Below are 17,395 nucleotides of genomic sequence, written 5' to 3'. Positions count from 1 at the left end.
ATATGTTACAACCTCTCTCTCTCTCTCCATCTGATTAAAGTCTAGTATCAGTGCCCCAGATGGAGAAACTAATATATGTTACAACCTCTCTCTCTCTCTCCATCTGATTAAAGTCTAGTATCAGTGCCCCAGATGGAGAAACTAATATATGTTACAACCTCTCTCTCCATCTATAGAATAAGTTATTATATAGGCCTACAACGATGACAGTTATTCTTATTAATTTAGACATAAGTTATTATTTAGGCCCAGAACGATGACCTTTATCTTATTAGTATAGACATAAGTTATTATATAGGCCCACAAAGTTGACAGTTATTCTTATTAATTTATTCCATTTTTAAAGGAATATTAGAAAAGTACGATTCCAAACTAATTTATTTTATTGTGTTTTTTTTCTGAATTTTGATACGATTACAGTTCGGAGCATGAGCTCAAGATGAAGAAATGGGTCTCACTGCCCATGCGAATTAGGTCGAACTAATATCACACTGCTAAGTCAAGTTAAACTCGTCTAGCTACTGATACGCCCTCTCTTCGGCCCGATTTTTGTCTTCTTAAAGAGTGACTGTATAACCTCTGTGAAAATAATGACTTATCCTCAACTTTAAACTGGGTTTACCGTGGTCTGCGCTACTTTATACAATTAGGCTTAAGACCAAATTAAAAATACAAACGTTGTCTCATTGTATCTCTAAATGACACCAATGTTTTAGCCTAGCATGCACATAATGATGACAAAAGTTTTTGTTTGTTTAGTGCAAAACCACATTGAACTGTCTGCTCCTTGTTCCCCGTGAGAAATCGAACCGTGTATCTTAACATTGTAAACTTACTGCTGACCCTCCAGGGGGACTTTTTAGTGCCTTGATCAGTAATGGTCATCTTTTGGTTCGATGCTTCTTTTCTCTGCGTTGTTCTTTGGAATCTGTCGGATTCACCGTTTTCATACAAAATATTAAGACCAAGGGCTTCAGCTAGTTGTGATTCTGTTTACACAGTATCTAGTTGTCTATAGTGGAAAACAGATCACTAGCATTCGTACACTGTGAGGTTAAGAGAGGTTAGTGTCAATAATGGCCTAGTTATCGAGCACACATTGATTTATTTTATGTAGTATCATGGAAACTACATTAGTGGTTAATACTAGTATTTATCTTCACTACCATAGAAACTATAGTAGTGTTTAATACTGGTATTTATCTTCAGTACCATGGAAACTATAGTAGTCTGAAGATAAATACCAGTATTAACCTACCATGGAAACTACAGCAGTGGTTAATACTGGTATTTATCTTCAGTATCATGGAAACTACAGTAGTGATTAATACTGGTATTTACCTTCAGTACCATGGAAACTACAACAGTGGTTAATACTGGTATTTATCTTCAGTACCATGGAAACTACAACAGTGGTTAATACTGATATTTATCTTCAGCACCATGGAAACTACAGCAGTGGTTAATACTGGTATTTATCTTCAGTACCATGGAAACTACAACAGTGGTTAATACTGATATTTATCTTCAGCACCATGGAAACTACAGCAGTGGTTAATACTGGTATTTATCTTCAGCACCATGGAAACTACAGCAGTGGTTAATACTGGTATTTATCTTCAGTACCATGGAAACTACAGCAGTGGCTAATACTGGTATTTATTCTATTTAGAACCATGGAAAATGAAGGAGGACACAGTTATAGAAGTCTAGTCAACCCTTGTTCTGAAGGAAGATACAGTTATAGAAGTCTAGTCAACCCGTGTTCTAAAGGAAGATACAGTTATAGAAGTCTAGTCAACCCGTGTTCTAAAGGAAGATACAGTTATAGAAGTCTTGTCAATCTGTGTTCTAAAGGAGGACACAGTTATAGAAGTCTAGTCAATCCGTGTTCTGAAGGAAGATACAGTTATAGAAATCTAGTTAATCCGTGTTTTAAAGGAAGATACAGTTATAGAAGTCTAGTCAACCCGTGTTCTAAAGGAAGATACAGTTATAGAAGTCTAGTTAACCCTTGTTCTGAACGAAGATACAGTTATAGAAGTCTAGTCAACCCTTGTTCTAAAGGAAGATACAATTATAGAAGTCTAGTCAACCCGTGTTCTAAGGGAAGATACAGTTATAAAAATCTAGTCAACCCTGGTTCTGAAGGAAGATACAGTTATAGAAGTCTAGTCAATCCTTGTTCTAAAGGAAGATACAGTTATAGAAGTCTAGTCAATCCGTGTTCTAAAGGAAGATACAGTTATAGAAATCTAGTCAACCCTTGTTCTGAAGGAAGATACAGTTATAGAAACCTAGTCAACCTTTGTTCTAAAGGAGGACGCAGCTATAGAAGTCTAGTCAACCCATGTTCTAAAGGAAGATACAGTTATAGAAGTCTAGTCAACCCTTGTTCTAAAGGAAGGTACAATTATAGAAGTCTAGTCAATCCGTGTTCTAAAGGAAGATACAGTTATAGAAACCTAGTCAACCCTTGTTCTAAAGGAGGACACAGTTATAGAAGTCTAGTTAATCCATGTTTTGATTACCATGGAATACACTGTTTTAGACGTCTAGTCAAACCGTGTTTAGATTAACATGGAGAATACGTTTCTCATGTTCAATAAATATTCCTTTTGAGTTCATTCGTTTTGGTTGTGTAAGTCTCTTTTGTATTGGAACTACTTATATTTTAACATGATCAATTTTACATGTATATTTTAACATGATCAATTGTATATATATTTTGTAACATGATCAATTGTATATGTGTATTTACGGTCAGTAAATCAGAGGGAGGACATTCATGATTAAATATGATAAGCAGTGAGTCTGGGTTGTTAATTCCAGGTGAAATGTGCTGCTAACGAGAATAGCCAAATTTCATCATCTTGAAACAGTGAAATACCCTGTTCTAGCGATAGTAAAGTTACAGAGCTATAACTTAGGTTAATTCTATAAATGATACAACTATTAGTTGATGTAACTGTATAAATGATGCAACTATTAGTTGATGTAACTGTATAAGTGATACAACTATTAGTTGATGTAACTATAAATGATAAAACTATAAGTTGATGTAACTGTATAAATGATGCAACTATTAGTTGATGTAACGATATAAATGATACAACTATTAGTTGATGTAACTGTATAAATGATGCAACTATTAGTTGATGTAACTGTAAAATTGATACAACTGTTAATTGACGTAACTGTATAAATGATACAACTGTTAGTTGATGTAAGTGTATAAATGATACAAGCATTGGTTGGTGTAACTGTATAAATGATACAACTATTGGTTGATGTAACTATAAATGATACAACTATTGGTTGATGTAACTATACATGATACAACTATTAGTTGATGTAACTGTATAAATGATACAACTTTTAGTTGATGTAACTGTATAAATGATACAACTATTAGTTGATGTAACTGTATAAATGATGCAACTGTTAGTTGATGTAACTGTATAAATGATGCAACTATTAGTTGATGTAACTGTATAAATGATACAACTGTTAGTTGATGTAAGTGTATAAATGATACAACTGTTAGTTGACGTAATTGTATAAATGATACAACTATTAGTTGGTGTAACTGTATAAATGATGCAACTATTAGTTGACGTAACTGTATAAATGATACAACTGTTAATGTAACTGTATAAATGATACAAGCATTGGTTGGTGTAACTGTATAAATGATACAACTATTAACGTAACTGTATAAATGATACAACTATTAGTTGACGTAACTATATAAATGATACAATTGTTAGTTGATGTAACTGTATAAATGATACAACTATTAGTTGACGTAACTGTATAAATGATACAACTGTTAGTTGATGTAAGTGTATAAATGATACGAGCATTGGTTGGTGTATCTGTATAAATGATACAACTATTGGTTGATGTAACTATAAATGATACAACTATTAGTTGACGTAACTGTATAAATGATGCAACTATTTGTTGATGTAACTATAAATGATACAACTATTAGTTGACGTAACTATATAAATGATACAATTGTTAGTTGATGTAACTGTATAAATGATACAAGCATTGGTTGGTGTAACTGTATAAATGATACAACTATTGGTTGATGTAACTATAAATGATACAACTATTGGTTGATGTAACTGTATAAATGATACAACTGTTTGTCAATGTAACTGTATAAATGATGCAACTATTAATTGATGTAACTGTATAAATCATGCAAATATTAGTTGATGTAACTGTATAAATCATGCAAATATTAGTTGATGTAACTATGAATGATACAACTAATAGTTGATGTAACTCTATAATCGATACAACTATTAGCTGATGTACTTGTAAATGATACAATTATTAATTAATTTCTATTGCACCTGATATTAATAGGACACAGAAGTTAGAAGCCTGACCTCTGACTCGATATTCACGTCTCATCAGAGTGACTGCTTGTGCTAATTGTGTAGGAATTAAGAAGTGTTGCGTGCTTTTCACTAAACAGGTACATTTCAGCATTACCTACTTTTGAACCCTTGTTTCTTATTTTTATCACTAGTTCACTTTTTTGCTTTCGACTTCTCGTGAACGTTGACCCCAGAGAAAAATAGGAACACTAGTTCTAGTTCTCCACTATGTTATCTGATTATCTGAAACATGAGGAACGCTAGTAATTAGGAACACTAGTTTTAGTTCTCCACTATGTTATCTGACTATCTGAAACATGAGGAACGCTAGTATGTCCGGGGGCAGCGTCTAATGCGTTTATAATCGGAACAAAGAGTTAATCTATTCCTAGAGGGCGTCTTGTTCGTTTTGAATATACATAACTTTATAGAAAGGTGTATGTAAGGTTAGAAGTGTCTTTCTATCATAAAATGCCTTGTGAAATATTAAGTTTTATATAAACAAAGTCTTTAGTAACGAAACCGTAAATCTCAAGTACATCAAAAATAAAAGCCACTAAGTAAATACTTTAACAGAAAACAAAACCTTAAGTATTCATACTAACAGAAAACAAGACCCTAATTATTTATACTAACAGAAAACGAAACCTTAAGTATTTATACTAACAGAAAACAAAACCTTAAGTATTCATACTAACAGAAAACAAGACCCTAATTATTTATACTAACAGAAAACGAAACCTTAAGTATTTATACTAACAGAAAACAAAACCTTAAGTATTCATACTAACAGAAAACAAGACCCTACTTATTTATACTAACAGAAAACGAAACCTTAAGTATTTATACTAACAGAAAACGAAACCTTAAGTATTCATACTAACAGAAAACAAGACCTTAAGTATTCATACTAACAGAAAACAAGACCCTACTTATTTATACTAACAGAAAACAAGACCCTAATTATTCATACTAACAGAAAACGAAACCTTAAGTAATAATACTAACAGAAAATGAGGCCCTAAGTAATAATACTAACAGAAAACGAGATCATAAATAATAATGATAACAGAAAACGAGACCCTAAGTAATAATGATAACAGAAAACGAGACCCTAAGTAATAATACTAACAGAAAACGAGACCCTAAGTAATAATACTAACAGAAAACAACACCCTAAGTAATAATACTAACAGAAAACGAGACCCTAAGTAATAATGATAACAGAAAACAACACCCTAAGTAATAATACTAACAGAAAACGAGACCCTAAGTAATAATGATAACAGAAAACGAGACCCTAAGTAATAATACTAACAGAAAACAACATCCTAAGTAATAATGATAAAAGAAAATAAGATACCAATTGTTCATATTAAACTTAAAGCGAATAACACCCAAAGAATTATATAAATTTCATAGCTTATACTACAGTTTCTAGAAGCAAACAACATGAGTAACTTAATATCGTACTTTTGGCTTTGGGTGTGTTATAGAAGTAAAAATCAAATCTGGTATTCGGTTTAAAGAGCCGAATAAAGTTCTTTTAGCGGCCAGTTGGTTAAATCTGGTGACGGTTATACATGGAATTAGGGGTCTCTGCTCTGACCATTTATCTCATGACCACATAAGGTTTTAAATTCAATCTTGGGTCCAGGGTATCATCTGGTCCAACCAGATATTAGATGTGGTTCGAGTAAAGTAGTCAGTATGTTGTTATTAAGAGCTTCTGAGTGAAACTAAAGAAAAGTGTGTAATAATATATCAACCACATCACGTCCAGTGCCGACGAGTCCTTTCGTACAACACCAAAACTGCAGCCCGGCTTGGATACTGCAGACACAACAGTAGCTGAAACGCTACACCTTTTTGAAGGGTAATTGTTTAGGGTAGGGATTTATTCTAACACCATGTATTATTTATTCTAACACCATGTATTATTAATTCTAACACCATGTATTATTAATTCTAACATTATGTATTATTAATTCTAACACCATGTATTATTATATAATTCTAACACCATGTGTTATTAATTCTAACACCATGTATTATTAATTCTAACACCATGTATTATTTATTCTAACACAATGTATTATTATTTCTAACACCATGTTTTATTAATTCTAACACCATGTATTATTTATTCTAACACCATGTATTATTAATTCTAACACCATGTATTATTTATTCTAACACCATGTATTATTAATTCTAACACCATGTATTTTTAATTCTAACACCATGTATCATTATATAATTCTAACACCATGTATTATTTATTCTAACACCATGTATTATTTATTCTAACACCATGTATTATTTATTCTAACACCATGTATTTTTAATTCTAACACCATGTATTATTAATTCTAACACCATGTATCATTATATAATTCTAACACCATGTATTATTTATTCTAACACCATGTTTTATTAATTCTAACACCATGTATTATTTATTCTAACACCATGTATTATTAATTCTAACACCATGTATTTTTAATTCTAACACCATGTATTATTTATTCTAACACCATGTATTTTTAATTCTAACACCATGTATTTTTAATTCTAACACCATGTATTATTATTTATTATTTTCTAGAATTATCTTGTTACTCTTTTTGATTCCGTCCTCTTGTAGGCCAGCGGTAAGTTTTAAAGACTTGAGACAAAATCTGCGGTTCGATTCCTCTTGGTGAACAAATCGTAGATAGCCTATTATATTATTTTGTCTAAAATCACAAAACCCACAACTTTCTGATTCCGAAACGATTCAATCGGATTTACCGTTAGTTTATTTCATAATATTTAAAGTTATCTCAGAATAAAAATTAAACTAAAATAAAAATACAAACTAAAATGCTACCTAATTAGATATTTTAATTAACGAAGTAATAAACGCTTCTATTATTAGATATTGTAACAGAATATTGTGTAGAAAAGAAACTGCCACCGAGTCAAACTACAGTGTTCTAAGATTTAGTGGACACATTTTCAGCTTAGACAGGTGCTTGACTTTGTTCAAACTGTAACAAGAAGCAGTCAGGCTACTGCGCATCGTATACAGGTAGGTCCGTAAGTTGTGGACGTTTCGTGGTACAAGGACGATTCGACGTTCGGTTTCAGTTTCATCTTACATTTCTTGTTGCTTTGTGTAGATGTTGTGCTCGGTTTCAGCCGTTGTTACGATACCAGTTTGTATATATATATAAAATAAAATGATTGAAGTTTAAATGATAAGAAGTACGAAGACGTTAAGAAAGTCTTACTTGAAGGTACTAAAACAGAAACCGAATATTTTTTATTGTAGAGCAAAAATAAATGTTAAAGCACTTTTACCATACACGATAAAGCACTATGGAAATCCCACCTGTATATATTATCTTCTGTAGTATGAGTTTTGAGTTTAGGTTTTTATAAATTCGGAGTAACGAACTACGAACGATACATGTTAAATATGTTTTTATTCATTCACGTTGCCTCTGATGTTTCCATGGTTTCGTTGAAATGACTTTAAACATCAAGTTATTTCAACATAACATTTAACTTATCTTAATAAGTTTTCTTATTTGTAAGATTTTTAAATCTTATTCATAAGACTCTGTAACGTATAGGACTCTCCTCTGATGTTAACCCGTTTAACGTATAGGACTCTCCTCTGATGTTAACCCGTTTCTAGAAACAGCATCATTTTGTTTTACCTGCGATTTTAAAGTAAAGTTTATGTAATCACGAAAACAATGGGGAAAAAGAAAACAAAACATTCAGAAAATGTTTTAAAATATCGTATTCTTGCAGTAGTTTTAAGTGTTACACAAGGAGATTAGTCTCAGAAAAAATGAATAATTATCATGTTTACTGTAACTACTTAAATTATCATGTTTACTGTAACGACGTTAATTATAATGTTTACTGTAGCGACTTTAATTATCATGTTTACTGTAACGGCTTACATTATCATGTTTACTGTAACGACTTTAATTGTAATTTTTACTGTAACGACTTTAATTATCATGTTTACTGTAACGAATTTAATCATCATGTTTACTGTAACGACTTTAATAGGTCTTATTAAAAAAAAATATTTTGTTTTCATCTGTTATCCACAACCATTAGTTGTAGATAATCTGATTATAAACGTAAAGAAATATTCGATGACGAGGAACCCACTTTGAGACTAATAATGGTTGGAGACGGCTTGAATGGGTAATGAAGAAAAACTTTAATATAAGTTTAACATAACATCAAATGTACAACGTTTCGACAATGTTTTGTCATCATCAGGTACCTTTGTACATTTGCTGTTATGTTAAACTTATATTGTAAAGATATATTGTTTTCAATTGGTCGGTTTTCACTAGTTATTGATAATCTCAAAATAAATGTTTGAATAATTTTTTTAATTAAGTGATCAGTTCTCGTTAGTAGTGCATAATCTAAATATAACCCTTTAGATACATTGTTTTCAATTGGTCAGCTTCAGTTAGCTGGGGTTAGTCTGAACGTTCACACTCCCAAATCACTCGTAGATCGTTTCGTAGTTGGAGCTCTTTTTTCTATTTTCTTTTAAGAAATGTATAATATTAACTTGAAACCATATTTCAATACCTCCTTAAAATGGAACTTGTACTGGTAAGAAATCTTTAAAATAAATGTAGCCCTGTGAATAAAGCAGGTCTCTGTTGGCGGGAGGATACACGGGAACGGTGTCTGTACGTATATTGGTAGCTGCGAATGCAAGCGGCACATTTTTTAATGGGGCCCGAACATTAACAGGAATATGGCCACCAGATGGAGGTAAAGCTGCAGCATCTGGAGGATTGTTATAGGGTCTTGAAATCAGTGCAGCAGGGTGAGGAGCACTGCTTAACGTAGCGCCAGCTGTCGGTCCTCTTCGGAAATAAGCAATTCCGCGGTGATTATCAGTGTGGAGAGAATAAGCAAAATTTCCGTTGTTCTGTAACAAGAAACACATATGTTTTATTTAAAATAAATCAACAGTCATCATAACTTCACTGACATTTGTACACTAGCGAAGTCAAATCCTTACAAACTGTACTGATAATGAAACTGGCTAGAAACTTTGGATTTAATGTATCATCACTAGTTTAAATGTGTTGTCGAAATCTACCAGTTTTAATTTATCATTTCAACTCATATTCATTAACCAACTTCCAAATCACAAGAACTTGGCTGTCAGAATAAAATGTAGATAAAACAGGTAGAGTTCCAGGGAGAAACCACAGATAAGATGGATACACGTTGTGGCATAAACTGTAAGTAAGGCAGACACTACTTCTAGGAGAAACCACAGATAAGATGGATACAAGTTGTAGTGTAAACTTAAGTAAGGCAGACACTACTTCTAGAAGAAACCACATATAAGATGGATACAAGTTGTAGTGTAAACTGTAAGTAAGGCAGACACTACTTCTTGGAGAAACCACAGATAAGATGGATACAAGTTGTAGTGTAAACGTAAGTAAGACAGACACTACTTCTTGGAGAAACCACAGATAAAATGGATACAAGTTGTAGTGTAAACTGTAAGTAAGACAGACACTATTTCTTGGAGAAACCACAGATAAGATGGATACAAGTTGTAGTGTAAACTGCAAGTAAGACAGACACTGTTTCTAGAAGAAACCACAGATAAAATGGATACAAGTTGAAGTGTAAACTGTAAGTAAGGCAGTCACTACTTCCAGGAGAAACCACAGATAAAATGGATACAAGTTGAAGTGTAAACTGTAAGTAAGGCAGTCACTACTTCCAGGAGAAACCACAGATAAGACAGAAACAAGTTGTAAGTAAGACAGACACTGTTTCTAGGAAAATCCAAAGATAAGACAGATACAAGTTGTAGTGTAATCTGTAAGGCAGACACTACTTGTAGGAAAAACCACAGATAAGACAGATACAAGTTGTAATGTAATCTGTAAGGCAAACGCTACTTCTAGGAAAACCACAGATAAGACAGATACAAGTTGTAGTGTAATCTGTAAGGAAGACACTACTTCTTGGAAAACCACAGATGAGACAGATACAAGTTGTAATTTAATCTGTAAGTAAGGCAGACACTGCTTCTTACAAACTCTTTATGTAACATAGGCACGAAGTTTAGTACAAATTATAGATAATCGAAACATAAATACTACTACAAACCATATATAGCACAAACACTAATTTCACTACAAACCACAGATAACACAAACACTAATTCCACTACAAACTGTTGATAACACAAAAAGTACTTCCACCACAAACCACAGATAACACAAACACTAGTTCCACTACAAACTGTTGATAACACAAACAGTACTTCCACCACAAACCATAGGTAACACAAACACTAATATCACTACAAACCATAGATAACACAAACACTAATTCCACTACAAACTTTTGGTAACACAAACACTAATTTCACTACAAACCATAGATAACACAAACACTAATTCACTACAAACCATAGATAACACAGAACACTAATTCCACTACAAACTGTTGATAACACAAACAGTACTTCCACAACAAACCATAGGTAACATAAACACTAATTTCACTACAAACTGTTGATAACACAAACAGTACTTCCACTACAAACAATAGGTAACACAAACACTAATTTCACTACAAACCATAGATAACACGAACACTAGTTCCACTACAAACTGTTGATAACACAAATACTACTTCCAACACAAACTGCTGGTGAGACAAACACTACTTCTACAAACTGTTGATAACACAAACACTACTTTCTCTACAAATTGATTGTAACACAAATACTACTTCCAATAGGAACGGTAGACAACCCGAACACAACTTTCGTCAACACTCTCTATATTAAATATGAACATATTATAACCATGACTTCTGCTCACACGCAAATTAAAAGGAACGTACTAAAGCTTTTCCTTTTACCGTCAAGAAGATTAAAACAGAAGTTATAAAATCAGATGTTTTAATCATACATAATAAAACGACCTGGCAGAAGTCAAAATAGATTGTGTTTATAAAATGAACAGTACTACAACGACACCTGATTGTTAACACGTTAGGCCTGGTAATACTTTAAGTGAGGGACATTTTCAGAGTATAATTTCAGTATTGTAATCATTATAAGTTGTAAGCAAAAGTTAGTTTTTGGACAGACGTAAATTAGGTTCGTATAAAACGATTGGCTGTTATCAAAACAATGTTTATTAGAAAACCTGTCTGGTTTTAGAATATTCTGAAAATTACTTTCCTCTTTGTTTAGAGTTAGGATGTTGTGTCTTGAAAAAAATACACTTTTTATTTGTAATGTTAAACAAGCAAACGGAAGATAAGTACTGTTTTTCGACAAATAATAATCGCAATAAATTCAGAATACCTATTTTACTGCAAAAATTGTAATTGAATTAAAATAACTTATATTTTCAGGAAAATATTTTTCAACATCACCGCATTTAGCCTCCGTAGTTTTCATTCTATGTGAAATAGGTGCAACATATGTATAACTATCTTATATACTTTTAACTGTATTTTAACATAGAGCACATTGAAGCTTCATTTATCTGCCGAAATATATACTATTTATTTCACTGGTGTATGAACTAAGGACGAATGAAGTTACCTTTGTTCACCAGGGTGCGCAGTGTAATTAGATACATTTCGAATATTATGTTATATTTTATAAAATAGGGCATGTTCTGAGACTGCATTACTATCCCACCGTAGCTAGTATGTTTCTGAAAATAATACAAATTTTAATTCTGAAAACAAAGGCTACGACTGTTTTCATAGCATTTTATATATGATAAAACTCGTCTCTAATTTCACGATTATCATGTTACTTTACATCTGTTAACGCTAAGAAGTGGACCTATGTATATTAGAATATACGTTTCAAATAAACAAGAGAAAAATATTTCTTGACAGTATTTAAAACTTTGTTTCAAACAGCTAACTAAGTGACTCAGCTGTAAGTCACAAGGGTTATAACGATAAAAACTGGGTTTCGATATCCTTGTGGGCAGAGCACTGATAGCTCATTCTGTAACTTCGTGTTTAAAAGCAAAATTATAAACAAAAAGGACATGTATAAAATAAGTATTGTTGAATAGATAAGAAACAAATCTTCCTCAACAATTGTTAAGAATAAGGACATGTATAAAATAAGTATTGTTGAATAGATAAGAAACAAATCTTCCTCAACAATTGTAAAGAATAAGGACATGTATAAAATAAGTATTGTTGAATAGATAAGAAACAAATCTTCCTCAACAATTGTTAAGAATAAGGACATGTATAAAATAAGTATTGTTGAATAGATAAGAAACAAATCTTCCTCAACAATTGTAAAGAATAAGGACATGTATAAAATAAGTATTGTTGAATAGATAAGAAACACATCTTTCTCAACAATTGTAAAGAATAAGGACATGTATAAAATAAGTATTTTTGAATAGATAAGAAACAAATCTTCTTCAACAATTGTAAAGAATAAGGACATCTATCTAACTCAACAGGATACAATTCACTCCTCACATATAAAGCTACTCCTCCCCTTTTTTTTCAATACTCTATCTCTAGTAAATAATCTGTAGCCTGGTATTTAAAAAACATTATTTTTAATCAAAATTGTTCAGAACCAACCAATTCTCAGTGATACCCATGATATCAAAATCCTCAGTTTCCACAACTGCTTTGAACTCATCAGTTTTATTTCTAATACTCCTAGCATTACAGTAGTAACAATTAATCATAGATTTTAAATTATGTTCATGTTTTATACCAGTTGTATATGTTTTCCTGTCAAATATATTTCCTATTTTACTAGTATCATAGCTCTCCCCTCTGTCTAGCCCTAGTTTAAATCTACCACTACTAAGTAAGCATCTTAGTATGTTCTTCACATAATATACCTTAAAACTTTTACTAAATACATAAGTAAACCATTGTACGTTGTTGACATAGTGGGCTTTAGAACTGTTACTTTATACATAAGTAAACCATTGTACGTTGTTGACATAGTGGGCTTTAGAACTGTTACTTTATACATAAGTAAACCATTGTACGTTGTTGACATAGTGGGCTTTAGAACTGTTATTTATACATATGTAAAACATTGTACGTTGTCGACATAGTGGGCTTTAGAACTGTTACTTTGTACATAAGTAAACCATTGTACGTTGTTGACATAGTGGGCTTTAGAACTGTTACTTTATACAGAAGTAAAACACTGTACGTTGTCGACATAGTGGGCTTTAGAACTGTTACTCTGTACATAAGTAAAACATTGTACGTTGTTGACATAGTGGGCTTTAGAACTGTTACTTTGTACATAAGTAAAACATTGTACGTTGTTGACATAGTGGGCTTTAGAACTGTTACTTTATACATAAGTAAAACACTCTACGGTGTCGACATAGTGGGCTTTAGAACTGTTACTCTGTACATAAGTAAAACATTGTACGTTGTTGACATAGTGGGCTTTAGAACTGTTACTTTGTACATAAGTAAAACATTGTACGTTGTTGACATAGTGGGCTTTAGAACTGTTACTTTATACATAAGTAAAACATTGTACGTTGTTGACATAGTGGGCTTTAGAACTGTTACTTTATACATAAATAAAACATTGTACGTTGTTGACATAGTGGGCTTTAGAACTGTTACTTTATACATAAGTAAAACATTGTACGTTGTTGACATAGTGGGCTTCAGAACTGTTACTTTATACATAAGTAAACCACTGTACGTTGTTGCCATAGTGGGTTTCAGAACTGTTACTTTATACATAAGTAAAACATTGTACGTTATTGACATAGTGGGCTTTAGAACTGTTAATTTATACATAAGTAAAACATTGTACGTTGTTCACACAGTTGTTTTTAGAACTGTTACTTTATACATAAGTAAAACATTGTACGTTGTTCACACAGTTGTTTTTAGAACTGTTACTTTATACATAAGTAAAATATTGTATGTTGCTCACACAGTTGTTTTTAGAACTGTTACTTTATACATATGTAAAACATATTACTATTTACCTGGATACAATACACCTAAATACATAAACATCCTGATATCAATGTATAAAAATTACATACACGTGTAAAATTTTCTTATCTCGTTACTAGAGGAAGCTGTAAGAATTGTCTGTCTGTTTGGAATTTCGCCCAAAGCTACACGAGGGCTATCTGCGCTAGCCTTCCCTAATCTAACAGTAAAACATTAGAGGAAAGACAATTAGTCATCACCACCCACCGCTAACTGTTGGGCTACTCTTTTATCAACGTCGTATTATATCGCTCTTACGGCTGAAAGGGCGAACATGTTTGGTGCGATGGGGATTCGAACCCGCGACCCTCAGATTGCCAAGCTGTAATAACTTGATTATTTTGATTTCTTGGTAAACATTAACACTGTTTTAATAAGAATGGTTTAACCATCAGTGCAATATTACAACTTGTATGGCCTGGTGGTTATGATACTATTCCAGCAATCTGTGGGTTGCCGGTTCGAATCCCTTCAAAGAACATGCTTACTCTTTCGGCCATTAGAGCGTTATGATGTGACGGTCAATACCACTATTTGAATAGAATAGCCAATCAGTGCTGATTTTTGACAAGCTGCTTTTCCTCGAGTACTTCTGCGTGAAATTCGAAAACAAAAACAAGTGATAAATGCTGTTATAAATGTTTCACAAGCTTTACTCCTCCCTCGATACACGTTTGAATAAATAACTCCACTAAAACAAGTGATAAAAGCTCTTATAAATGTTTCACGAGCTTTACTCCTCCCGCGATACACTTTTGAATAAATAACTCCACTATAACAAGTGATAAATGCTCTTATAAATGTTTCACAAGCTTTACTCCTCCCGCGATACACGTTTGAATAAATAACTCCACTAAAACAAGTGATAAATGCTCTTATAAATGTTTCACGAGCTTTATTCCTCCCACGATACACGTTTGAATAAATAACTCCACAAAAACAAGTGATAAATGCTGTTATAAATGTTTCACGAGCTTTATTCCTCCCACGATACATGTTTGAATAAATAACTCCACAAAAACAAGTGATAAATGCTCTTATTAATGTTTCACAAGCTTTATTCCTCCCACGATACACGTTTGAATAAATAACTCCTTTGACCAAGTTCGGGATATCTATACCTGGTAAAAAATGTCTAATTACACTATTTATATTTATATATATGTCCTCGGAGGACATGTGTATCTGCTGTGTTGGTCCACAATAGCCATGTTGTTGACGTACTGTTGACCCGAAGGTTCATGCTTCATTTTCTCTAAGAACTAAAATAGTAGAATGCTCTAAGAGTTAGCGGTGGGTGATGTTGAATAGCTGCCTTCAATATAGTTTGTCATATCAAAGATAGGGACGGCTAGCGCAGATTGTCCTTGAGTATACTTGCGCGAATGAAACAAACCACTTGTTTATTTCATTCAAAGCAGATTCCACTGCAATGCTCACTTTGATATATTCAGGTAATATAAAAAGACTTTAAAAGTGAAATATTCATAGAATAAGATCGGTAACGATGTACAGCCAAAATACACAGTATCTTGGAGAAGAGAAAAATAAACTCTCACAGTACACATTTCTGAGAACAATGGGCTCTTAAGTCATATACCAATCTAATCAGAAGAAAACGTGAAAGCTATAGTTACGAAAGTGGGCCCTCCGACCCACCAAAAGACATTCCAATGTAGTTGAGTAAATGTTCTGTTGTTTTAATAAGATGACATACAAAGATTTAATGTTGATGAAGTAGATTAAATGGTCTATTAAAATGTGAGTGGATAGTTTTTGTTTACAGCGTACATGATGTCTAAGTTTATTAAACATCTATTTTCAAAACTGTACAAGGCTTTCATATTATGTTTACACTGTACCTCACTTTCAACTTACGCTACATTAAGTCACACAATACTTCGCTTTCAACTTATGCTACATTAAGTCACTCTTCGCCTCTCTCTGATCTGTTCTTTAATTTCATCTTCTATGCTATACGAAGTCACATTATATTTAATTTTTAATTTTTCGACTCTAATAATTCACTATATTCTTTACTTTTACATTATACGTTCTATTACGTTTCAGTATAATTAATTGTCTATGCCTTTGCGAATAAATATTTTTTTTTCGTTTATTTATACAATCAACCTGTTCATCACCTTCCACCGTAAGATCTAATTTAACAACCCCTTCTTCACTTAATCCTGTAATCTCTATTTTGTCAAACTGCTCATTACTTTATACTATAATCTCTATTTTATCAAACTGTTCATTACTTTATCCTGTAATCTCTATTTTGTCAAACTGTTCGTTACTTTACCCTGTAATCTCTATTTTATCAAACTGTTCATTGCTTTATCCTGTAATCTCTATTTTATCAAACTGTTCGGTACTTTATACTATAATCTCTATTTTGTCAACCTGCTCATTACTTTATCCTGTAATCTCTATTTTATCAAACTGTTCATTACTTTATCCTGTAATCTCTATTTTATCAAACTGTTCGTTACTTTATCCTGTAATCTCTATTTTGTCAAACTGTTCATTGCTTTATCCTGTAATCTCTATTTTATCAAACTGTTCATTACTTTATCCTGTAATTTCTATTTTATCAAACTGTTCGTTACTTTATCCTGTAATCTCTATTTTGTCAAATAGTTCAACATTTTATCCTGTAATCTCTATTTTGTCAAACTGTTCATTACGTTATCCTGTAATCTCTATTTTATCAAACTGTTCATTACTTTATCCTGTAATCTCTATTTTATCAAACTGCTCATTACTTTATCGTGTAATCTCTATTTCATCAAACTGCTCATTACTTTATCCTGTAATCTCTATTTTATCAAACTGCTCATTACTTTATCCTGTAATCTCTATTTTATCAAACTGTTCATTACTTTATCCTGTAATCTCTATTTCATCAACCTGTCTCATTACTTTATCCTGTAATCTCT

The 17,395-nt window shown here is 32.2% G+C and overlaps 1 protein-coding gene across 1 annotated transcript in view; it reads right to left on the bottom strand.

Annotated features, from left to right (window-relative positions):
• Window positions 1–7,944: 7,944 nt before the first annotated feature.
• LOC111089491 overlaps window positions 7,945–17,395 on the bottom strand; it is an 11,183-nt gene continuing 1,732 nt past the window's right edge. Inside the window, exon 3 of the mRNA XM_022402112.1 lies at window positions 7,945–9,360. Within this exon, the coding sequence (XP_022257820.1) occupies window positions 9,016–9,360 (345 nt within the window). The 3' untranslated portion in view covers window positions 7,945–9,015. The remainder of the gene's footprint in view (window positions 9,361–17,395) is intronic.

This window comes from Limulus polyphemus, unplaced genomic scaffold (genome assembly GCF_000517525.1).
Source record: "Limulus polyphemus unplaced genomic scaffold, Limulus_polyphemus-2.1.2 Scaffold6431, whole genome shotgun sequence".
Taxonomy (NCBI): Eukaryota; Metazoa; Arthropoda; class Merostomata; order Xiphosura; family Limulidae; genus Limulus; species Limulus polyphemus.
The sequence above is the reverse complement of the archived record's forward strand: the minus strand, read 5'-3'. Positions and strand labels throughout refer to the sequence as shown.